Source organism: Bos indicus, chromosome 14, assembly GCF_029378745.1.
Source record: "Bos indicus isolate NIAB-ARS_2022 breed Sahiwal x Tharparkar chromosome 14, NIAB-ARS_B.indTharparkar_mat_pri_1.0, whole genome shotgun sequence".
In the NCBI taxonomy this organism is placed as follows: domain Eukaryota; kingdom Metazoa; phylum Chordata; class Mammalia; order Artiodactyla; family Bovidae; genus Bos; species Bos indicus.
In genome coordinates, this window is record NC_091773.1 from 4,255,359 (window position 1) to 4,280,700 (window position 25,342).

Genomic DNA, 25,342 nt, shown 5'->3' on the forward strand with positions numbered 1-25,342 from the left:
GCAGTGGTGCCCAGGGGTGGAGCATCATGGCGCTTACCTGTGAGGGCCGCTTACCCCCGAGGGGCGCTTATCGCCAAAGCCGCCGAGGGACCCTTACTGTTGAGGGTGGATGCTGAGGCTTGACTCTGGGGCTTGATTCTCCAGAGTCCACTCAGCTGGGAGGGGGCCGAGAACCAGCCAAGGGCAGAGCGCACCTCAGCACCCGAGAATGTCCCCTTGAGGACCAAGAGATACTGTCCAGGGAGAGCCTGGGCCTAGCTGTTGGCATGTCTGGGCGGCGTGTCTGGGCTGGGAGTCTGTTTGGGCCTGTCTCCCTCGGGGCCTGAGTCTTGTGGTCATCAGAGAGGGCACAGCCCTGCTGGCGGCCTTGTGCCCAGGGACCAAGTCCTCCTGTCCCTACCCGTCTCCTTTCCCACGTCCCTCTGCGTGGCCCAGAGACTTGTGAGGTCAGCGCATGCGTGCACACACACACACACTTACTCACATACACCCCATAAACCATACATACACCCCCCCACACTCTACACACACCCACACACACCCCATAAATCATACATGCACCCCCAGACACTGCACACACCACACACACACTCACATCTAGGAGCACACACGTGCCCATGAGGCGACCTGCCCAGCTTGTCCCCCCTGGATGGATCTGAAGCCGGGGCAGAGCCGGCGGCCGCCCCAGCTGCGGGTTTGGAGCCGCCACGTGGATGCCTGTGGCCTGGCTCCCTGACCACATCGCCTTCAGGAAGCGAGGCTGGGGGTCCCACCCTTTGCCTGAAGGTCACCGGGAGGTCCTCCCTGGGAAAACTTGTCTTGATTGAGGTCACCCCCTGGAAACGGTCATGGGGTTTCTTAATTCTGATTATGAGCTGGGACATTTTATTGGAAAATTACTGAAAGCAATGGAAAACTAAAAACCACCCATCACTCATTCTTGATTTGTGTGCTTGGGGAAGAAGGCAGAGTTGCCCAGCCCGGCCCCACGGGGCCCGCGCCCCTGATGAGGCCCCTGCCTGACTCCTCTGTTGGCCGCATCTGCGTGACCCACATGTCCAAACCCCAGAGCTTCCGCCTTTAGCCTCTGCTGAACCAGGGAGGGCAGCTCGTGTTGTCCACACTTGCTGATGGGTGTTTCCCGATGCACAGAAGGAGTAGGCCCCCTCGCATCCTGAGTTCTCCCCACCTGACCATCGCTTTCTGCTGCTGGGTTCTGGGGTCTTAGGATGGCTGTCCTGCCTTTTAAGTGCTGAGCTCTCTGTGGATTTGTGCAGGTAGGGAGGCTCCTAGAGCAGGCTTGCACATGCCCAGTGACTCCCCCCGGTGCAGTGTGGGCTGGTGGGAGGCCTTGGCACCCCGCACCCTGGGTGAAGCCTCAGGCCCATTAGCTCACCTCTTCCTGTCCTGTTCATTGGTACAAAGAGGATGATGGTGACATTTCTACCTTGTTGAGCGTCCTAAAAAATCTAAGGATTGGGATGCGGAAAGTGCTTGACACAACAATGGCCCTGAGCACACATTCTGCCACTGTCTGCTCTTACTGTGTGTGTCGGCATGTGTGGGCTGTAGCCCCCAGGCTCCTCTGCCCGTGGGGTTCCCCAGGCAAGAGTACTGGAGTGGGCTGCCATTTCCTTCTCCAGGGGACCTTCCCGACCCAGGGATGGAACCTGCATCTCCTGCGTTAGCAGGCCAGCTCTTTACCGCTGAGCCGCCTGGGAAGCTCACGTGTGCATAGTTATTGTTTGTCAGAAAGGTGATTGAGTTTATGTGTTTTATGCAGGGCAGTATTTCTTGACCTTTTAAAAATAATTATCTCCTTTGAAGGGTATTTATGTAAGTGTTTTGTTTCCTCTCATTGCCTGCTTCTCTGAAACCGTAATATCACACCTACTATTTATGCTGTTTGGGTAGGTTGAACTTTGGAGGGCCCCATCTGAAATCCCTCAGATTTTTTCAAACCCTCACTGAAAGCCATTTTTGCTCCTTTGGAGGCAGTATTACCCGCTTTGGGAACGCGTGGTTTCTGGCGTGTGTGAGGATTACAGGATGAGAACTTGGGGAGGGCCTGCGTTCATAGCCTGCCCTCTGCCCCTGGGGAGCTACAGTGTTGTAGCATCTGGGTTGAGCAGATGGACTGAGGTCTACAGGCCCCAGTTAAACACAAGTTTCTCTGTTGGACAGCTTCCTTTTTTAACCTTTAGTTTTTACTATAAATCGAGGACAGTAATATTACTACCTACTCTCTGGAGCCCAGGGAACATGCACATGAAAGGCTCCCTTTGTAGCCTGGCACAGAGTTTGTGACCATCATAATCAGGGCACGGCCTTGCCAGCATTTCTGATCTGTGGACAGAGACTGGATGGAATCCCAACTCTGCCCGCTGCCTGCTGCCCGCTGGTGGTGCCTGGGCTGGAGTGTGAGCCTCTCTGAGCCTTGGTCTCCTCGTCTGAAAGAATGTGATATTTACTGATCTAGTGAACCACTTACAGTGGTTCTTGTTTTTATTGCATTGTTTATTATCATACTTAATACCATGATGCTGGGAAAGATTGGAGGCAAAAGCAGAAGGGGGCGAAAGAGGATGAGGTGGTTAGATAGCATCACTGACTCAATAGACATGAATTGGAACAAACTCCAAGAGATAGTGAAAGACAGGGAAGCCTGGTATGCTGCAGTTCATGGGATCAGAGAGTCAGGTGCAACTGATAAACTATTTTTATGACAAATCTATATTTGAAAAACGTAAAAAACTGAAGTTCTGAGACATAACGACTGCGTGTGAGCTCCTCATCCCAGGAGGGAATCAGGCAGGGTCTCGAAGTTCACGCACTTTGGATTCTGTAAAGAGAGCTAGCCTATTCAGGAAGGCAAGCCCGTCCTTGACCTAGTGCAGGGGCTGGCCAACTCCAGCCCGCAGGCCAGATCCGCTCAGGCACCACGTTTTACACACTGAGTTTTATTGGAGGATGTAGTTCATGTCAGCTTGTTTACATATGGCTGGTGGCTGTGTTCACACAACCACAGACAGAGTGGTTGTGACAGCGACCACGTGGCCCATGAAGTCCGAAGTGTTTACTCTCTGGCTCTGTAGAGGGAAAGATCACGGACTCCCGATGATGGGTTCTGATGCAATGGTTAGGAGAATCTGAAGTTGCTGCCACTGTCTCCTGGGGTGACCCTGGAGAGGGCGTTTCATGGGGTGCTGAGCAGGGTGTGTGGGGTTCCCACCCACCTATTATATTATAAATTAATATGTATTTTACATTATATTTTAAATTAATACATTAAAAATTAATATTAACTATTATAAATAATATGTTATATATAATCCCACCCATTATATACTGTAAATTATAAATTATCCAGAAGGCCCCTTCCCTTCTGTGTCTTGATTGTCATCCTGCATAACCCTCTCCCCTGCCCCCAGGAGCTGTTGCTTTATAGGTGCTTCCTCGCCTTGCCATTTTTTAGGGGTGACTCGTGTATCCTAAAAAGTCCTTCTGCCATCCCACGTCTTAGACAAGGATTCATACCCCGGTACGACTAAAAAGGACTCAAGGTCAGCTGTGGGTCTGCGTGCTCCCCTTGCCACTGCCCGGCTGTGGGATGGTCCCAGCCATGGCGCTCTTTGTCCCTGGGGCCATCCCAGACAGAGTGCGTGCACGCAGGCATGACTGTCTCATTTACTGGCATCGTCATGCCAGGAGTTCCAGCTCAGGGAGGGAGGTTTGACTCTGCACTTGCCACAGTGGCTTTCGTGTTGCGTTGGTAAAGGGATGAAATGTAGTGGCCACAGTGAAATTGGCACTTGCAAAATGTATACACACGTATACACAGTCTATATATACACACGTGTCTGTAAATAAGTATGCATCTATATAATTAACTATGTGGAGGAATTCTGCCTTCTGAGTGTCTCTCACGTCCTGTAGCTAACCTTGACCTAGCTGGTCTGGATTCACACTTGTGGGAGGGCGAGGGGGGCACAGGGGTTACACAGTGTCTGGGGCTTTCCAAGAAATGCGGCTGATTAATTGCTGTGCTTCTGATACAGCCTCACGCTTCCTGGAAGGCTGAAGGAAAACAATTGTCAAAGCAGCATGTTCTTGCCGACTTTTTGGCTGTAAAATGTGTCTGTCTTTGTCCTTTTAATGACACAGATTCAGGTTTCTTTGAGTTTATCCACATATAAACACAACAAATCACAGACACACAGTCACACAGACACAGATACACACACACACTCAAACACACGGGCACGCAAACACACATGCCCACTCAGAACACACACATGGATCATGTATGTGCCTACACACACTCACACACGAATCTAGAGACAGGTGGTCCATACAGCAAAACCCCCTTCCTCCTGACCCTCACCCTGGAAGTTGTAAAATTACAGCTTTATTAAAAATCAGTGCATTTGGGGCTTTCCAGGTGCTGCTAGGGGTAAAGAATCTGCCTGCAGATTCAGGAGACTTAAGAGATGCAGGTTCAATCCCCGGGTTGGGAAGATCCCCTGGAGGAGGTTCTGGCAGCCCACTTCGGTATTCTTTCCTGGAGAATCCCATGGACAGAGGAGCCTGGAGGGTTACAGTACATAGGCTTGCAAAGAGTCGGACACAACTGAAGCGACTTAGCAGACACGTACGCGTGGGAGAGAGATGGAGGAATCTCATGGGGAATAGGAACAAAAAACCCCAGTGCATATGGAGTGTCTGTCTGCGCTTCTGAAATACCTGCTCATATTCTGGACGTAGCCAGTGTTGCTTGATCAAGTAATGAACACATAGTGATTTTCTTTGGTTTGTTTGTTTTCAGTCCATCTCCTGTTCCTTGCATCAGTCTAACAGCTGGACGTAGGATGAGTGACCAAGGCAGGGGCAGTGATGACAGGAGCTCTTGGAGGGGCCCCAGCTCCCCTGCAGGGCGAGCCCGGCGTCCCTCGCTGCTTGCTCAGCCTGGGTGTTTTGTGTTGCTGCCGTGTCTGCCTAGGGCCTGAGATCTGCCCTGAGCTCAGGTTGAACCAGAGGAGCCTGTACTGGTGGACCCCCTGGGACCCATGGTTCCAGGGGTTGGAATGCAGAGCTGGGCATCTCCAGTGACCTCCGCCTTGACCAAAGCCTGCCCAGCACTGGGGAGGCCCTGAGCCCCAAACCCCAGGCAGAAGAACAAAAGGAAACCTACCCACTGTGCACTCTGTTACATGTAAGTCACCGATCAAGTGTGAAAAGTGTCCCCGGAAACATGTCCCATCCCCGTAACGTGGGCCTAGGAGGCGGGCGAGACCCCCGTCCAGTGGTGTCCAGGACACAGCGGCCCCAGTCTGCCCAGCCTATGCCCAGCCCCCTTCTCGTCACTGCTCCTGCTCAGTTGGCCTTGCCTCACAGGGCCCTTGTGGGGGTAAGGACCCCCCAGGCTGCAAGGTCAAGTGTTGTCCACAGACCCCACCGACGGCTGCCCCTCACGGTCCTGGTGCCCCCAGGCTCAGGGTGGAGCAGGAGAGGGAGCTGGAGCTGAGCCCAGCACCCCAGGCAGGTGGGCTGGGCAAAGCCCGAGAGATGGGGTGCGTGTCCCCGAGAAGGTTGTCTGAGGGCAGGCCTAGGGTGGGCGGAAGGGTCGGCCTTCGGAAATTAGGAAAGGTGAGCGGAGGTTTGACCAGAGAGCCCAGCACCTGGTGATGCCCTGGTGAAGACACGGGGCTGGAAGGGGATGGGGCAGCAGCCATGGTCAGCTGGGAGGAGGGGGGGCCCCCGTGCCTGCACTCCCTGTGTGAGGTCGGCAGGAAGCCGCACTGCGGAAGGGGCTCCGCAGCCTCTGCCTGCAGGTCCTTGGGGGAGGCTGCCACCTGTGGCGGGTGGGCGGGCAGCCCTAGGTGGGGGCCCTGCTCCCCGGACTGTGTGCCCTCGTGCCCCAGCCTTCCTCCCGGCCTCAGCCCCGGCTCCACTCAGCGCTCTGCCTCTGCGGCTGGTTTGTCCAGTGTTGGGGGGAGGCAGCCAGGCTGGCCGTGCTGACCCACTGGCCTCCCCATGGCTCCCACGGAAATGCAGCTGGTGGCCGTTCCAGGAACCCACCTCCGCCGACCTTGGGGAGAGTGGCCAGGGGCAGGTGGGCCTGGGGGCTGGCTGTGTCTGCCTCTGCCTGGTGCCCTGGTGCCCACCTTGCCATCCCACCCCCCACACACAGGCGTTCAGGGCCTGACGCGGTGCACGGCTGAGCTGGGCCCCACTGTCCACAGTGGGCTCCAGGCCTCTGTCTCTCTCCCCTGACTGGGGACATGACCCTGAGTCTGGACACAGTCTGACCCCAGGCCGCCTGCTAATGGAGAGGCTGTGGCTGAAAGTAGAGAGAAGAGACTGGGTATCTTGCTCGCCCATCCGCCCTGAGACCCACAGACGCTGTGGGTAGCGGTCAGGGGTGTGCCTGTGAGGAGGCATTTGCGCTCCCTCAGCCTGTCCTCTTTCCTGAAATGCAGCGGTGAGGTGGTTTGTCCTGGCCACATGCTGAGGGCCTCAGATCTGCACTGCCTCCAGAGCTGGGTTCCCGAGGCCTCTTCCCGCCGTGGGTCTCCCCCTTCTCCCCCCACCCCCCGCTTCCGGTCTTCCCAGCCCAGTCTCAGCCCCTCTGCACAGGGCCAGGGGGACGTATCTTGTTCACCCTTCTCTGGAGTCATGTGATAATTTTGCCGCTTTTTTGGTTTTACCTATTTCTCCATCTCCTCAGACTCCATGTTGGAAGGAATGGAGGGTTCCTTTTGCCTAGCTTTTCTCGCCCGTTCAGCAACCTTTTCACGTGGGACCCCTGCCCTGTGTGAAAACCTTGGGGCTGCTCCCTGTCCTCTCTGATTCTGCAGAAGCTCGGGGTTCGGGGGTGCGGACACCTCAGGTGACACCTCGCTGGGCACCGGCGTCCTGGGGTGAGGGGGGCCGTGACCCCATGGGATCGCCATGGCCTCAGCCCTGAGTCTGGAGCCTCCTGTCCTTTCTCTTGTCCAGTCCCTGTTGGAACCCTGAAGGGTCGATGCTAAGAGTGTGGATTCGGTTCTGGAACTGAGGAGACAGTCTCGGAAGGTCAGAGAAGATGGAGGGTGCCTCGCACAGAGAGCGTGGCTTCCCCCACGAAGCCTCCCCGGCCCCTGGCCGTCCACATGGTGCTTTCGGGGTGCAGGGCGGGGTCGTGCTGCCGTCCCACACTGGGCGTGAGCTCTGCCTCCTGGTGGTAAACTCTGTTACTCAGGGGCCTGACCCTGTCCTCTGAGACGCTCCCTCCTGTAGCCTCTGGGCCTCCTCCCTGCCCTGGGTCCCGCTCCAATCTCACGAGCCTCCCCTTCTCAGCCTCCTCTGCTGGTCAGTTCTCGTGTCCTGGCATGTGACACGGGAGGCTGGGACCTACTCCGAGGCCTCCTCTTGGCCCTCTCCCTCTCCAAACCATGTCCTCCACGCCCTCCCAGCACGTTAAACGCTGTCCGCACATGGGCCACTCCCAAACCAAAAGCCAGGCGCCTCGTCTTGGAGTCGGAAAGCCAGGCTTATGGATCTGGTTGCTTGCTGGGTGTCTTGAGACACCTCAAACACGGGGTGGTGGGAACTGGACTTGGGTTCTCTGTTTTCCAGATGGGTTCTTCCTACAGGTTTCCAGACACTCAGAACATTCTTTCTGGTTCTCTCCTCATCCAGTCGGCCACCCGCCTGCTCATTCTGCTTGGCAGAGAGCCCAGGGTCTGACCGCCTCTCCCTCAGCAACCCTGTGGCTCTCTGCCACCCCCTGGCTGGTCCCTCCGCCCCCATCTTGCCCAGGCAGAGTGGCATCTCCCACCAGGGCCTGTCCGCCCCCATCCTTGCCCAGGCAGAGCGGCATCTCCCACCAGGGCCTGTCAGTCCCTTTCCTTGCCCAGGCAGAGCGGCATCTCCCACCAGGGCCTGTCAGTCCCCTTCCTTGCCCAGGCAGAGTGGCATCTCCCACCAGGGCCTGTCAGTCCCCTTCCTTGCCCAGGCAGAGCGGCATCTCCCACCAGGGCCTGTCCGCCCCCATCCTTGCCCAGGCAGAGCGGCGTCTCCCACCAGGGCCTGTCAGTCCCCTTCCTTGCCCAGGCAGAGTGGCATCTCCCACCAGGGCCTGTCAGTCCCCTTCCTTGCCCAGGCAGAGTGGCATCTCCCACCAGGGCCTGTCAGTCCCCTTCCTTGCCCAGGCAGAGTGGCATCTCCCACCAGGGCCTGTCCACCCCCATCCTTGCCCAGGCAGAGCGGCATCTCCCACCAGGGCCTGTCCACCCCCATCCTTGCCCAGGCAGAGCGGCATCTCCCACAGGGGCCTGTCAGTCCCCATCCTTGCCCAGGCAGAGCGGCATCTCCCACCAGGGCCTGTCCGCCCCCATCCTTGCCCAGGCAGAGCAGCATCTCCCACCAGGGCCTGTCCACCCCCATCCTTGCCCAGGCAGAGCGGCATCTCCCACCAGGGCCTGTCAGTCCCCACCCCTCCTGGACCACCCCCAGCTTGTTTCACGGTCGCTCCTCCCTGTCTGCCATCCGGGCCATGGTGGCCACGCTCTCTGGCCCCCCGGCCCTGGCCCGTGCCTCTGGAGGACCGCCCTCCTCCTGCTATCACCTGCCTGGCTCCACCTCAGACCTCAGTGGAGACACCCTGGCCCTCCAGCCAGCTCCGACCCTGCTGTTTGCACCCCTCACTGGCCTCCGCACCTTCCAGGGGTTGGGATCACACGGTTCTTGGAGACATCAGTGCCTGGCTTGACCAGTTTCCACCCTGTCTGCTGGAGACGGCAGCTCCCTGAGTGCCGAGGGCCCCTTACCACGAGCCCTGGCCTGACTTAGTGCCAGGTGTGTGGCAGGCGCTCGTCAGATGCGGCGTGAAGGAGGTTTGCATTCAGGTGCTGCTCAGATGCCAGGTGCTAACGGTCACTGCGGGGCTGAGCACCTGGGTGCTGGCCGAAGGCTCTGCCGCCCTCCCAACTTCCAGCCGCCCCCCCAACTTCCAGCCGCCCCAGGCTTCTCCCTGCCTGGCCTCCAGGAGGTCCTCGCAGTCTCTGCTGACACCTACTGGTGCTTAGCCCAGGGGACAGTCCCCAGGAGGAAGGAGGTCCAAGGAATACGGACAGCTGGAATCACACCCTCCTGGCAGGGGTCGCACTTCCAAGGTCACCGTGATAAACTCTTTCTCCCTGGCCGGGATGGCCCCCTTCCTGCCCTGCTCTGTATCCCGGGCAGAGTCATTTCCTCATTGCTCTGAAAGATTCTACCTGGGGTTAGGAGATGTCCCCTGATCCACCTCTGCCCTCTCCCCTCCCTGGACTTTGCTACAGGGCTTGGTACTGCCCTCCCACCCCCCTGCCCATCACCCTTGGGCTGACCGAGCGGCTTCCTCCCCAGGGCTCTGCCCTCGCTGGGACCTTCTGGCCCTCTGCTCTTCCTGTGGCTGCTTGCTCCCTTCTGAGCTCTCAGCCCAGAAGCACCAAGCCCGGAGTCTTCTCAGACCCCATGTGCGTCCTGACCCCCATACCTAGCGCCCCTCACCAGCCAGTTTCCTCTGTGGACTGATCACCCATGATGACCCCTTGCTTCTCCGTGTCTTTCTCTGCCTTTGCTCCCAGCATCCCCCATGTCTGGCCTGTGACTCCAGCAGGGCGGGGCTGCCTCGTCTGTATGTTTACACATTTGTTCCTTGTGGCAGATGTCTTGAGTCCAGACGTGCATATGAGCCCCACGAGGTCCCTGCCATCCTCCGGGACTCCAGGTCACCCCTGGAAACAGCCCTTGCGCCCCCCTGCCCATCCCTGGTGACCCTGCCGCCCCCTGCCCCTACAGCCTCCAGCTGCCTAAGCATCGAGGGTACCAGAGCAAGGCTCAGGCCTCCTTCTAGTAAAGTATAATATTGATAACCTGCAAATACTGTACTAGTGAATCACCTTCATATTTTTAAGGCCCACATGAAAACAAAGAAAAGCAAAAAGGAGGTGAAAACCACTTCAAGTCCTGCCCTCGCAGAGGTAGCCACAGTTTAAGTGTTTAACGTGTGTTCTTCCCCACCCCGTACGTTTATGTCGAGTTGTGGTGTCAAGTGTGGAAATGCTGGGGTCATACTGGGTCTGAATCCTGCTTCTACCGCTAACCAGAGGTGTGCTTGGAGCAGGTTCTCTAAGCGATCTTAGACTCAGTTGTCTCATCTGAAAAATGGGCATAACACTGCACCGACAGGTGTCACAAAGGAGACCAACCACTGGCCTCTGTCGGCAGAAGATACGGAGGTGAGTCACTAGCACAGTATTTGCAGGTTATCAATATTGTACTTTACTAGAAGGAGGCCTGAGCCTTGCTCTGGTACCCTCGATGCTTAGGCAGCTGGAGGCTGTAGGGGCAGGGGTGGCAGGGTCACCAGGGACGGGCAGGGGGGTGCAAGGGCTGTTTCCAGGGGTGACCTGGAGTCCCGGAGGATGGCAGCCACTCCTCAGCCGTGCCCCGGGACCTGTGAGTGTACGGCGTGTGTGCTCATAGGTTGGGGTCTTACTGCTTCCGATCTTCCTCTCCTGGGTGAGGGAGCTGCTGGAAACAAGGGATGCTCAGCTGGAGACGATTGGAGAGAGGAGGACGCTGACTATCTGAAAACATCTAACCCACTTTTGTGAGAGACAGTGGGGCCGTTCTGGATTTGGCACCAGCAGAGGGTACACTCAAGGTCAGAGTCTTGACATCTGCCCTCCCCAGGTTCCCCAGTGTCCTGTTCAGAGCCAGCCATAAGCAGACCCAAGTATTCGGGTCTGACGGGCGGAAGTCAGAGAGCAGATGAATCCTCAGTGCAGACCAAGGAAGCTCTGGGTGCATGTCGGGGCGTCCAGAGGCAGAAGGTGTGCCCCCAAAAGTAGCAAGCTGGCCATCTGTCCCTGCAGGCTTTGGAGACAAGACAGACTTGGGTCCTCTGTGTTGGGTGACCTTGGGCTGGTGACCTTGGAGAGAAGCTTCGTGCTGTCGTGGTCCCGAGCCAACGCCAGGGCTGGCGTGCTGGCTTTGCCTCCTGCTCGCTCTGTGGCCTTGGACAGCCTGCTGACTTCTTTATGCCTTTGTTTCTGCACCTGTGAACTGCCGCACCTGGCCCGTAAAGCTGCAGGGAGGAGTTGGTCAGACGTGCTGATGTTTTCAACGCCCCTGGCGCAGTGTCTGTGCAGAGCAAGCTCCCTCCGTCTGCTGACCGCAGGGAGAGCTCTGGCCCCGGGCAGAAGCAGACCACAGTACCTCGATGTGTGGACCATCGGCCTTGGAAGCCTGTGGTTCTAATCATTATTCCTTTCATCCCTGGGGCCTTGGGGCCTGGCTCTCCAGAGTGGGGGTGTGTGGACTGTTTTCCTGGCTGGCCTCCTGGCCTCAGAGTAACGACCCCATGAGTCTGGCCCGTGTCTGCCTCCCCAGTCCCCTCCCCTGCCCACTTGGACCGTCGTCATCCCGTCTGTGGTTCATGGCCGTGAGGTGATGGATGGGCAGTGACCGCCTCCTCCCTCGGGCTCTGCTCCCAGCTTCTCCCGGTGCTGCTCAGCTTGGCCGGGGAACCACCTCTGCACGCTCATTCTAGACACAGGTGGCCCTTTATTCAAACCCAGACACCCTTCCTTCCTGGTGAGTTTCTTAACCTGTCTTAGCCTCCATTCCTCCATCTAAGTCATGGGAACAAAATCTGCCTCCTGGAATGGCTGTTGTGAGTCAAATCTCCAGTGTGACTGCCGCGCAGTAGCCACTCAGTAGTTGCCAGCACCCTCCCATTTTCCCCCCACTGGAGAAGCTCTGGACTGGGAGCCAGGGGACTGGGAGGCATGTCTGGGATGACCTGGCGTGTCTCCTCCATACAGAGCTGCGGAGTGGGTCAGCTCGAAGCAGAGGACAGCAGAGACTGTCTCTGCTAACGTCTCTCCCCTGATGCTCAGACACATGCTCCCTATTTGCAACTCGGTAAACTGAGGGCAAGATTTTTTTTTTCTTCCTGAGAACCTGCAGTGAGTTTCTGTCATGTGCCCCAGGGAGCAGCAGCTCTGATCAGCCAAGACTCAGCCTCTGTTGCAGCTTCTGATGAAAAAGAATCCATCCTGGGGAAAGGGAGATCGCATTGCTCCCAGGAAGTCTAGAATGTTCTACCTTCCTAAAGGCTGAGGGAATACAGACATCAATGAGTGAACTCCGGGGGAAACGGGGCTTTGTCATCAGCTGTATCTTTTTTATGCTCTCACACTTTCAAAAAGGAAAAGCAACCAGCTCACTGGGAACTAGTTAAATACACGTTTTGACTGCTGAGAACTTACTCTCCTCCTCAATTCCAGAGCGGCTCCTTACGTTGATCCTGAATGATAACCTGAAAAGTCTGTATTGATTGGATATGTGACGGTAATCCAGTCTCTCAGTAGCTCGTTTGCTTTTTCTCAAGCTTTTCACTTGGACTTGGGGGCAGCGGAATTCCTCTTTCTTCAGTTCTCCTAGACAGTGCTGCAGATGTTCTGTCCTGCATTTGAAGGAGGAGGAAGGGAACGTGCCCCTGCCAGCCCCTTCGGCCCACCTGTCCCCGTCCATCAGGGAAACGGAGGTCTTCTCAGACCTCAGCCTTCTCCCACCCACCGTGCACTTCTGGTGTTTACGCCCTTGGCCAGAACTGGGTCACAGATGCATCTCTAGCTGGAGGGGGTGGCTGGAAAGGTGGGGACCATAGGAGTCATAACTGGCTTGGACCTGCCACTCACCGCTTTTCTCCCTGGGCTAACAATGCTGCTCATCTGAATAAAAGTGACATTGTTTTCGCCAGGAGGAAGTGAGGGATGGGTATGAGGGTGGCAGCTAACAGTGCCTGCCCCAGTGGCTGGGGTCCTGGACTCTGAGTTCTCACCTGGTTGAAAGCACAGTGAAGCCCTTTCCCAGGAGGCATCTGGTCTACCACTCAGCGTTTACCTCTTGGTTCAGGCACCGCTGGTTCTTCCGTCCATCATGGACTCGCCTCCCGTTCTGAGCCTGGAGGCGGGAAGGCAGTGGAGACAGGGCTGGACTGAGACTCAGCTGGGCCTCTAGACTTAACTGGGGAGGCAGCCACGCTGGTCAGTGCCTTCAGCACGGCACCACCAGCCCTAGGACACGGGACCCTGCTGAGGGGTCCTCACTCAGGCTGGGGTGAGTGGGAGCAAGGCCCAGGGGGCTGCTGATCAGGGTCTGGAGGGTCAAGGAGGAGGATGCTGTGAGGCAAGAAGACAGACACAGGGTGTCAGGGCAGCCCTGGCACTTTCTGGAGCTGACCCGTCTCAGGCCCTGGCCACAGTCAGCCCGCGAGCACCCTGAAGGCAGGGATGCTATCTTATCTGTTTTCTCATTTGTGGGTCCTTAAAACTAGCTCAGGACCTGGATTGTGTCTGGACCTCTGTATTTCAATTCCAATAAGCAAGTTCATGTGGAAATAAATAGATCATTATCCAAGAGGTGGACGTGTCTTGGCCAAAGGCACATAGTTACGAGCTGAGAGTGACTTTGGGTGCTCACCCCCACTCCCTGCAAAGAGGTGACCCTCCAGGGCCCCCTCTTCCCTGGGAAGCCTGGATGTAGTGTGTATTTTGGGAGCCATTTGTCCTGACTTATTGTCAGCTATAAATTCCCTCTTGAGGCTTTGGCATGTATGGGGCTTAGTGATGGCTCCCATGAGGGGACTGGCAGGTGGTCTGGGGACTGATTTCTTAAAGTGGTTTGGGCACATGTTGACATCTCTGAAACGTTTCCATCTTTTCTGTGTTCGTGGCCTTCAAACTGTCTTTGGCCATCGGTTCGGGAGTCAGGGCCTCCCCCTGGGATATTTGCAGAGACGAAGACTCAGTGGCTTTGCCTGCCCTGAGCTCCAGCCGTCGACTCCAGAGGTTTGCTCATAATCAAGGCTAGAAGGTTCTGAGTCAATTCATTTTAATGACGCACAGTCCCAGTGCATCCCTCTGGCGGCCTGCCAGTCTTGGAGCAGTTGGTTGTCACCCGCAGCTGCCTCTGTCCTGGGTGGCGCTGTCTGTACCCTGCGCAGCGCCGGCACCCACTTGCATATATGTGGTTCTAGACACAGACAGCTCTGTGCTGTTTCCAAAATAACCCCTTCCTTGGGGCCTGTCAGACCTCTGGTGCCTTCAGGGATAAATGTTAAAAATACGTCCTCCCAAATCAGGGAGAATCCCATTCTTGCTCCTCACTCCTGATTGGTGAAGGGTCCCACAATGAAACACTTGTGCCGAAAAGAAGTCATTGTATGTGACATCTGTGGGATGACAGGACTGCCTGATCAGGTGTGATTATTACAATAATGTGTGTTACCAGATTGCTTCCAGGGCAGGGCAGCATCTGTGCTGAGTTGCCTCTGGTGATAAATTTAATCCCGTTATGAATTGATCTTGCCTGTCCTCCAAGCTACCCTATGACAAGTGTGTTCTCTGTAAGGTGTCCCATGGCACACATGCTCACACAGAGAAAGAGATTAGGGGAAGCCTAATCTCTTGCAGGGAAGCCAACACTAGGGCCCGAGACTTCAACATTCACAGTGGGTTCTCTAGGATTTTTAAAAATTGAAGTATAATTGGTTTACAATGTTGTGTTAGTTTCAGGTGTGCAGCAAAGTGATTCAGTTATGCACATATGTGTATATATACAGTTATGCACATATATGTGTATGCACATATGTGTATATATACATATGTATTCTTTTTCAGTTTCTTTAATATTCTAGGTTATTCCAAGATACTGACTATAGTTCCCTGTGTTGTATGTACAATATGTCCTAGTTGTTTAGTATATATATATGTGTGTGTGTGTATATATATACACACACACACATGTATATGGTAGTTTGTATCTGCCAATCCCAAATTCTTAGTTTATCCCTCCCTACCCTTTCCCTGGGAAGAGAAGGGGATGACAGAGGATGAGGTGGCTGAATGGCATCACCGACTCGATGGACATGAGTCTGGGTGAACTCCGGGAGTTGGTGATGGACAGGGAGGCCTGGCGTGCTGTACTCCATGGGGTCTCAAAGAGTCAGATACGACTGAGTGACTGAACTGACCCTTTCCCCTTTGGTAACAATGAGTTTCTGGGATTTTTAGAGCAACTGAAAGAATCCCTTTTCCTTCCAGTGTTTTTTTAAAGGTGAGAAATCATGAAGATGTTTAGATATGATATGCCATATAACGAAGTATGTTTTACTTTGACTTCCTCCATTGCCTCTGTATAACTGAGCAGTCTTGCTTCCTCTGGGGTTTGCCTGGAGTGGCACCTGAAGCTCCCTCGGGCGTTGTAACAGATGCCTTGCAGGTGGGCCCTCAGCACATTTCCCGTTCCATTGACACCTCTCTGACTTGGGATTCTCATCTTTTAGGTTCATGCCTGTGTGAGTGACATTCCCTCTCTGCCTGTGTCCCCTTTTGTTCTTTGGTCCGGCTGGCTGAGTCTTACTGTTCCTTTAGGAGAAACCGCAAGCATCACCTTTCTGGGAAAGCTTCCCTGACCTCCCAGGCAAGGCTGGGTGTTGGATCCTGAGACCCCCAGGAATCCAGACCTATTCCTGTCACTTAGGACGCTGTTGACCCTGTGGGCACTGCTCCTGGGCTCCCTCTAATGGGCACACTGTGAGCTCCTTGCTGGGACCTTGCCTGTTCCTGTGTCACCTCTGGGCACGGCACTGGCAGTAGGGCCCATGCTCATCAGGTACATCTGGGAGTAAAGAGAACACGCGGTCGGTGTGGCCCTGCTTTTGCCGCTGCTCCCGGCAGATGTCCCACATGCTGGGGGGTGGACGGGGTCTCTGCCCTGTCACTTTCCACGGAGGGAACGTCAAGATTGCTCATCAGTCTCTTTCCTCTCGCCCTTCTCAGATGTGCTCTGCCCCAGCGTTCGTGTGGAAGGAGATCGCTTTAAGCACACCAATGGCGGAACCAAGGAGATCACAGGTACGAGAAACAGCCACCCAGCACGGCTTGCTTTGCGATGCCATTTGCCAGACGTGAATCTTCCCTGATGGCTCAGACTGCAGAGAATCTGCCTGCAATGCTGAAGACCTGGGTTCGATCCCTGGATCAGGAAGATCCCCTGGAGAAGGGAATAGCAACCCACTCCAGTATTCTTGCCTGGAGAATCCCTTGGACAGAGGAGCCTGGTGGGCTACAGTCCATGGGGTCACATAGAGTCAGACACAACTGAGCGACTAACACTTTTACTTTCTTCTTTGCCGGACTTGACCGTGACCGTCCTGGACTCAAGGGTGGTAGCCTTGCTGGTACTGTCCTCATCGCTGTCTTTCACCAAATTCCTGGGGACGGTCTGAGCTGTGCAGGTAGCAACTCCTGTCCACGAACTGCCCACTGGGGGAGGCCATTCACGTCTTCCATCTGGGAGTCGGTGGTGATGCTATAGGCGTCAGTAGAGAATGAAGTAGGATGAGGGATGTGGGGAATGAGTAAGTGATGGGCAGCCCGAGTAAGAAGGTGAATAAATAGCTGCATTTGGGCGTGAAGGAGAGAGTGAATCAGAGTTATAAATATAGGAGCGAATCAATGGATGAGGGAGCAGAGAGACACATGACTGCAGAGCCAGCAGCAGAAATAAGCACTGCAGAGGCTGTCTCCATCCATGACGGGGTGATTGGGGGTACGTAGGGACGGCTGAGCCGGCTTCCCCTTCATCCTGGCGGTGATGAGCATCTGTCTACTGCTCCCTGTGGCCAGGCGTCCTGCAGACACTTTAGGTGCATGATCACAGGGGAGCTTTCTCCCCCTCCAGGACAGCAGCCCAGCTCTCCTCACCAGTGCCGGCCAGGTTGGGAGCCCCATCCATCCACCCTAAACTATCTCAGGTCCAGTACGAACCCACGTGCAGTCTCCCTCCCGAGGCAGTGAGCCGTGGGCGATCAGAACCAGGTGTCTCGTAGGTGCCGCTCTGCCCGACCCCTACCCCAGGAACCCTGCCTGCCCACATGAATGAGCCAGCATCTGCAACTTGGTGCCTGGGGGATGTTTCTAGAATGGCAGGAGACTGTGCTGCCTGTGTGCACAGCAGGTGAGATGAATCAGGAGGTTAACCCTCCTCAGGTGTAACAGAGTAACCCAGACCTCAGCCAGTGACCACGGGTGAGGAAACACTCAGGCCCTCTGACCCACTTCCTGGAGCGTCCCAGTGGGGTCCCGCTGCAGCCGCTTGCCGGGGCTGAGGCTGGAGTTAAGGACAGAAGGTGCTGCGGACATGCCATGTTCAGCACAGCCGGGTAATGGGAGGAGGTTTTGTAAAAGATGCGGTTCGCAAAGGCTTATCTCCAGGTGTTTCCTTAAGTGACTCCAGCTAGTCTTTGGGCTCAGTGGGGCTGGAGCAGTGAGGACGGGGTGGAGGACAGACCAGGCAGTTGGAGGCGGCAGTCTGGGACTCAGTTTACCCACTTCTGGCACAATGCCTTTTAGGACCCCTCCCAGCTCTGAAACCTGAACATTCTGCAGATTCTAGCAACTACGATGCTATGCAGTGCTCTCTGAAGGAGTTATTTAATGGTGAAGGGAGGTGCTGGGCTCGGTCTTACTCTGAAACTTGGCCACAGGCATTCTGATGGGTCTCTCCTTCTGTCTGGTCTCTGACTTCCAGATAATCATCACCAAGTCCCGACCCACTCAGATGATCCCAGCCTAGTGCCTCTTCCCTCCCCGCCCCCCAGCCCCGTGTTTCCAGTCTGGTCCTCCCTGGTCTCCCAGCTCCTCCATCCCTGCAGCCAGAGTGACTGTTGAGCACAGGCCCGGGGTTGTGTTTCTCCCTGCTTTAAAGCCTTTCCCCGCCCCCCACCTCCTACAGAAAGAAGCCCAGGCCACCTCATGTGGCCGTTGGAGCCTGGCCCGATATGCATCTGCCTCACTCACTCCTTGGTCCCCCTCTCGTGGTTCCTGACATCCTGAAATAGTGGGGATTCTCGGAAGGAACCTCACTGCCTCAGGTCCGGTGACCTTTGCACATCCAGTTACCTTGAATGCCCTTCCCTCCTCCTCTCCCCAGATTTCATTTGTTTTTTAAATTCAGGCCAGGCCTTGCCTCCTCTTGGGAGCCCTCCTTAATGTCTCCTCAGCTGGGCCAGGCAGATACTCCATGTGCTCCTCTACAAGCCCAGACATCTCCCTTCTTCCCATCTACCCACTATACGGACACTGCTCACCTCTGTGCCCCTTTCTCTGTGGACAGTAGACTTCAGGCAGTGGGAGGCACGGTGGGAATTTTGTCCTGTTGATTACTGAAATCTGAGCAGCCAATGGGGCATTGTAAGACGTAGGAAGCCCTGAGTGGTTTAGTGAATTCCTTTCTTCTCTCCTTCCCTCTTTCCACCAGTGGAGCCTCAGTTAAGAACAGCAGCGGATCCCATCCTTTTTCAGGGATGGAAGCATGAATCAGATCAGGCCCCACCCCCAATTGCTCAGCTTCCTCCTTGGACACAGACACTGTGTGTACCTCAGCCAGACCCACTGAAGACCTGGAAGTGACTCTCATGCCCGGGGTGTCCAGCGGAGCTTGGTCCCACGCAGACCCCTGAAGGACTCTGGGCAGTGGTCACAGTGTCCCTGATGCCATTTGCTTCAGCTGAGTCCACGACTTCAGGGAGGTGCCACCTCGAACTTGCTGCATTAAACAATTGCCTCTTTATCTCTCGGTGCGTCACATCTGAGTCCGCTTACCTGGGGAACATTTTTCATTTTCCTTCCCGGCCTTTATTTATTGCAGGCAATTCATCTTTCTCTCGGTGCCCTTTGCTGCCACCTCGTTAATTGCTTGTTGTTCAGTTTCGTGGTGTTTAAGTCTTTGTTTTTATTCATGGAAACCAGTGAAAGTGGAATTAGGCAGCAGAGCATATGTTTGCTTTTTGAAAAGTCTTTTTTTTGTTGTTCTCTCACAAATAACTACTACAGGGAAACCAAACTGAAAGTGGAGGTTTCCAGGAAGAGGGATGGCGCTGTGAAGGGAAGGAGCAGGCCTCTTTCCCGTTCAGCCCTGGCACCTTGCTGTGTGGGCATCGGGCACGTGCCCGCTGGATTTTGAACCCACTCTCTTGGGAACCTCTGGGGGCCAGTTCTCCCAGCTTGTTGCCAGTGCTGACATGTGCTTGGCTCAGAGCAGCCTCTCAAAAAATACATATTGAATGAATAAATGAAATCCATGGACAGATGTAGTGGGATAAGAGACGGCAGTCATTGTCAGGGGAAGTAATTAATATGAAAACTGTTCCGTGGATCTTTCACTGCATGTCAGGCTATGTATGATGAGCTCTGTACCATATTATTCAAGCTTCACCACAGCCCTGTGAGACGCATGCAAAGACAGCCCCCTTTCTACAGATGAAGAAATGGATGCTCAGAGACGTCAGGCACCCTGCCTCAGGTCACATAGCTAGGACCTCATGATCAGGAGGACATGGAAAAACCCACCCCAGTATTCTCTGGCCTGGAGAATCCCATGAACAGAGGAGCCTGGCAGGGCTACAGCCCATGGAGTGGCAGAGTCAGACACGACGGAGAGACTAACACTTTCACTTCCGGGTCAGCCCAGGTTGGTCTGACTCTGCTGCTGCTCAGACTCTCGGTTGGAGGTCAGTGCTTTCTGTCCTTGCAGCTCCTTGCCCAGAGTTGGGAACAGACAGGCTCTCAAGAATACAAGCTGGATGACTCAGTCATCTCTTAGGGCAGAATTTTGTGGTAGAAGATGTTTTAATCATCCTAACGTGAGAGTTCATTTCCTGTTTTCCGTGGCCTCGCCCCAGAGTGTTGGAGACAGAGGAATCTTACTGAAGAATTGTGGGTTTGGTGCTGCCGATGCTGAGCGGCACGTTAGACCTGGGGATGTGGAGATGGGTGAGGGCCTCCCTTCACTGGCCGGGAGCGCTTCCTTCCCCGGGGATGCGGTGTCAGGCCGATGCATCCCACTGACGTGTCCGTGCGGGCGCTGTGGTTGGGCTTCTCTGAGGACCGTATCTGCAGGACTCGAGCCAGCCCCCCACGCTGGTCCAGGAGGTTTTGTAGAGGGTCGTGGGTCTGGATGTGTGGCTGGTGATGCAGAATCCTGAGGAATAACCGACCTGCTGAGTCAGCTTCCTACCCTGTGTTGAGTGACCACCTGGGGGCCTTAGGACAGTCTCAGGTGGCGTGTCAACCTTCTGTCACAACCAAGCGCCCAGGCTCCTGGGGGTTATGTCGCTGCTCAGCATCACACAGATACATGACTGACCTGGATGCCCCTGCCTCGTCCCGCCAGCTCCCCCGAGCCCTAGGATCATGTCTTTCCCATTACTTCCCATGACCAGTGAGCCAGGTCCTCTCTTGGAGCCAAAACAAAGCGAAGGACATGCTTCTGTTCCTGCGGTATCACAGACAGAGTCGTCTTCTCTCTGATGTGCCTCTCGTCTCTTTGGACAGGTTTTGACCTGATGGATTTGTTCAGTGTGAAGACGCTCTTGGGGGAGAGAGAGAACGGGGCGCAGAGCTCCTACGTCCGGATGGGATCCTTCCCTGTGGTGCAGAGGACGGAGTGAGTGCTGGCTTCCCCCCCAGACCTGCCCCGGACGCCTTAGCAAGGGCGGGAAGCAGCCAGAGAGCTTGGTTGCTCGCTGAGCACTGGGTAGGGGTTTAGCCTGCAGAGTGCCTGGTGAGATCACCCTGCGATGAAGCGTCCATATCACTGACCCCAGAAATTCCACCTGTTTCTTAACTGATCTGTTCCCTGTAATGTTACTGGTTCCCCGGTCCTCCTACACTCACTTCTCCATATGGATTTGGTGTCCATCCTTCATTCACTCATGCGTGTATTTTTTTTTTTTTTTGTCTGAAAATGGGACAGTAACCTGTTCAAAATCTCATAGTCCTAGGAAGCAGAAGTTGGCCTCAAACTCTGGTCCTCCAACTTCAATCCCTTTACCCCCTCCTGTATATCTGTGTATGTATAAACAGCCAAATAAAAAGTCTTAGTCTCTTGATAGATTTACAGGAAGGTAGTGACAGAGGTAGAGAGAGAGGAGCACGCCCTTAAGTTACTATAGGTTTGGTTCCAGACCACCCCAGTAAATTGAATGTCGAAACAAAGCAAGTCACAACTCTTTTGGTTTCCCAGTGTGTATCAAAGTTACGTTTACACTGAACTGTAGTCTGTTACCCGACTCCAGTACTCTTGCCTGGAAAATCCCATGGACGGTGGGCTGCAGTCCATGGGGTCGCTAAGAGTCGGGAACGACTAAGTGACTTCACTTTCACGCATTGGAGAAGGACATGGCAACCCACTCCAGTGTTCTTGCCTGGAGAATCCCAGGGACAGAGGAGCCTGGTGGGCTGCCGTCTATGGGGTCGCACAGAGTTGGACATGACTGAAGCGACTTAGCAGCAGTAGCAGCAGCAGTAGTCTGTTAAGTGTGCAACAGCATTATGTCTAACAAAACAATGTACATATCTTAATTAAAAAAGAATGCTGTGTGACAGTGGCAGCCATGGGCCTGCTTGGTGCAGAGCAGCCACCAGTCTTGTGTTTAAAAAAAAACTCAGTATCTTCAAAACTAAAGCAGTATCTAAACACAGTATCTTTGTAAAGCTAAAGCAAAACGAGGTGTGCCTGTGTATAGATAAACAGATGTAGATACAGTTATAAATACATAGACACAGCACATATACATGGGCTTCCAGGTGGCTCGATGGGTAAAGAATCCACCTGCCAATGCAGGAGATGCGAGAGACGTGGGTTTAGTCCCTGGGTTGGGAAGATCCCCTGGAGAAGGAAATGGCAGCCCACTCCAATATTCTTGCCTGGAAAATTCCATGAACAGAGGAACCTGGTGGGCTACAGAGTTGGAGACAACTGAGTGACTGAACACACACACGCTCATAGCATATCTGTCTGTATGTTACACATACACGTGTTGAGATGTAAGTGTGTTTAGAAACCCCGTAGCAGAGTTGGCCTCATTGACGCAGTAAGATGAAAAAGGAAGTGAAGGGCAGCGTCTATCCGAGGCTCCCAAGCCCATGTCTGTGCAGACCCTCCCGTGGGCAGTGACCGGGGGTGGCCCTGGCTCTGGGGGAGGCCCAGGGGAGTGATGGGCGCTGCTTACAGCGCTGGGGTGTGATCCAGGGTGAGACTCCAGCTCAGAGAACGACTCCGAGCAGCTGGGCCAACTCGCAGCTCGGATCCAAGACCTGAGAAGCACAGAGAGAGGACCAGTCTTTGCTCGCAGCTCCTACAGCCAAACCAAGGGCCCCTGAGGGTCCATGAGTCTGAGAACCAGGAAGCCAGACGCCCCCTCATTTCCCGTCCTGGCTTTCAGACCAGACAGCCTCCACCTGCTCCAGCACAGAAGGCAGTGCCTCTGAGCAGGGCGTGCAGGGCAACAGCTGATAGTGATGAGGGGCGCTCTGGAGACCAGCTGGTCCCTGGGGGGGAGCCTCTACTGGGCTGCTGAGCCCCAGGAGTTTTGCCCTGACAGCCCGGCTGCCCTCAGCTAGGACAGGAGCGGCACAGCTCCTCACGGCCCTGACTCCTGGTGGGGAGCCATGCTCCCTTGGGATGCTGTCGGCAAAGGGCAGTGTGCCTGCCTTGTAGGGCTGTCTGGGCTGGAGCTGATGGGGTTGAGGGACTTCCCCAGATGAGAGCTGGCCCCCGTGCTCTGTAGGGGATGGAGGGTGTCCTGTGATGTGGGGCAGCAACCAGGCAGGATAAGATACCCCTGTGCAGCCTTGCTGGGGGTCAGCAGGCAGGGAGAGGTGAGGGCTGGCACAGTCGGCTGCATCTGACCCCAGGGCAGGAGGCAGGGTAGCGCATCTCATTGATTTTGGAGAGATGGAAGCAGGTGAGCCCTGGAGGGGAGCAGGTGGATTTGAAGGGGCTAAGGCAGGGCTCAGAAAGAGTTGGGTGGAGGCACTGCTGGAAGGAGAAGGCAGTGAAGGCAGGTGATGAGGTGGACTTCAGAAATCCACGAGGTCAGCGTGGTAAGACTCAGTGACCCTGGGGTGCGTGGGCTGCCTTTGCAGCCTCTGCCCTCAGCCTGGTGGTGTCTGTTTCTTGTCTCCCTCCAGGGACGTGTTCCCGCAAGGTTTGCCCGATGAGTACGCCTTTGTCACCACCTTCCGGCTCAGGAAACCATCCCGGAGAGAAGACTGGTATATCTGGCAGGTCATCGACCAGTACGGCATCCCGCAGGTGCGAGCTGCACGCCATGTCCCAGTGTGGGCTTCTGTCTCCTCCTCATGGGCAGGGCAGCACCTGCTGTGTTTTCTCCATGGGTCCTGTCTTGGGCTCTGAAAATGGAGAGTCCAGTGTATCCAGGCCCAGGGCACCTGCAGGGACTGGGAGACCCCTGGGGGACCGGGAGGCCCCCGGGGGGACTGCAGCCTCACTTCTCACTAATGGCCAAGCCCCCAGCACCCTGGTGGGCTGGAGGCCTAGCAGCTGCCTCAGGGACCCTCAGCCCAGCCGGGGAGGTGGCGGCCAGCACTGCTGTCCTAATGCACGTATTGTGTTAGCAGCGTGTTTGTGATGCAGTGGAGGAAACCGGCTCAGAGTTGGCACGACTGGGCTCAGACCTTGTGTCTGGTCCTTTCTTGGTGTGGGCTCAGGGCCACATTGGCTTTCCGAGTCCTGGTGTTCTTAGTTGGGACACAGAGCACCTCCTGTCAATGGTTGGTGGAGGCATCGTACAGAGTGATGTCTGTAAAGCATCTAAGATGCTGCCTGATGTATAATAGAGTTTTTATGGTCGTCCTTGGTTTGACCTTGAATGGAGCGCTGCAGCCTGTCTTTGCCCACATCAGGTGCATGTGGTTCTCATCCCTGTGAAGCTGGGACAGTGCAGCAGAGCAGGCAGCCGAGTGAGGGCCTGCCTCTCTCTGATTCGACCATCAAAGCAGCATGATGTGTTCATCTGAGGTGCAGCTACCAAACCCCTTGTTCTCAGAGCCCATGGACCAACTGTGTCTGTCCTTCACCCTTGTCCCCTCTTGACGACGTATGAGCTGTATCGAGACATGACTCATCTTCATCCGGGAGACACATGTATTTTCATTTGGGGTTGAAACAAAACAAAAGCATGCTCAAGCCGCAGGACCACAGCAGCCACTCATGGGCTGCTCGCTGAGAGGGGACTTGCTCCGTGGTGGTGAGTTCCCTTCCCGAGGTTGAAGCTGAGCCCTGCCCCCGAGCACACGTTGTACCCACACTCACACACAGTCAGTAGGAGCCCAAGCTTGTTCCGACTGCTTCGGAGATCCTTCTTCAGTTCTCATAGCCACCCTGTGAAAGGGTGGCTTTCACCCTTTCTGTGAAAGGGGTAGTCGCTCCGTCGTGTCTGACTCTTTGTGACCCCATGGACTGTAGCCCGCCAGGCTCCTGTCAGTGGGATTCTCCAGGCAAGAATACTGGAGTGGGTTGCTCTTTCCTTCTCCAGGGGCACTTCCTGGCCCAGGGATCAAACCCAGGTCTCCTGCATCACAGGCAGATTCTTTGTCATCTGAGCTATTGGGGACCTCCTGTGAATAGGAGGAGGAGGCATCACAGTGAGCTTCAGCGTCTGCCTAGCGTTCGTAGGTCATGATGTGGGGAGGTGGGATTGGAGCCCAGGCAGTCCCTCCTGGCTCCGGTCCCCATCAGCTAGTCCTGTAATGAGACTGCTACAGCATCCCTGGTCAGACTGGGATGCAGAGCGTGGTCAGGCTTGGCTGCCCTGGCCTGATTTCCTGAGCGCGGGAAGCTGGACAGAGGAGGTGAGCGTCTGCTCCGGAGGCTGTTATTGCAGAGAGCAGGCAGCGCACCATGGCCCCTGTCTACCGTCTGCAGACACGCACATCTCTGGCTCCGCGGGGTCCGGTGCTGTGGGCCTGGGCGCCTGCCATGACATTCCTGTGGGTGAGCGTGCACTGCCCTCGCCGTCTGGGTCCTCTTCCTTCATGGTGTTTGCAGGGCTGCTTGCTCCCTCTGCCATGTCCACCCCCTCCTCTTCTTCTGCCAGAATGCGCCCCAGGCTGGGGTCCTGCAGAGCTGTGCGCAGTCAGAACCTGCCTTTTCGGAGAGGCACCTTGCAGTCCCGTTCCGTCGAACCAGCCTCGGGGTTGATCCTCCCCTGGAGACGCCATGATGGCCACCCCAAGCATGCCCTGGGGAATCCTGGCCGGACCCAAGAAAAGTGGACAGAAGCCAAGCAGCAGATGAGCTCTGAGCAGAGTGTTGCGAGCAGCCTCCCTCTGTGCTCTTGAACCTGTAACTGGACCTAGCTATATTTACCTCCATGACCCCATGTAGGATTACAGCCTCCCTTGACCACTGGCATATCATTGGGAGAAACTGAGGGGCG

General features: G+C 55.5%; 1 protein-coding gene across 1 annotated transcript in view; it reads left to right on the forward strand.

Moving 5' to 3' along the window:
• The window catches only part of COL22A1 (collagen type XXII alpha 1 chain), a 224,614-nt gene that overhangs the window by 35,505 nt on the left and 163,767 nt on the right, over nucleotides 1-25,342 (forward strand). The window contains exons 4-6 of the mRNA XM_070802401.1: nucleotides 15,876-15,950; nucleotides 20,433-20,544; nucleotides 23,073-23,196. Coding sequence (XP_070658502.1) covers nucleotides 15,876-15,950; nucleotides 20,433-20,544; nucleotides 23,073-23,196 — 311 coding nt within the window. The remainder of the gene's footprint in view (nucleotides 1-15,875; nucleotides 15,951-20,432; nucleotides 20,545-23,072; nucleotides 23,197-25,342) is intronic.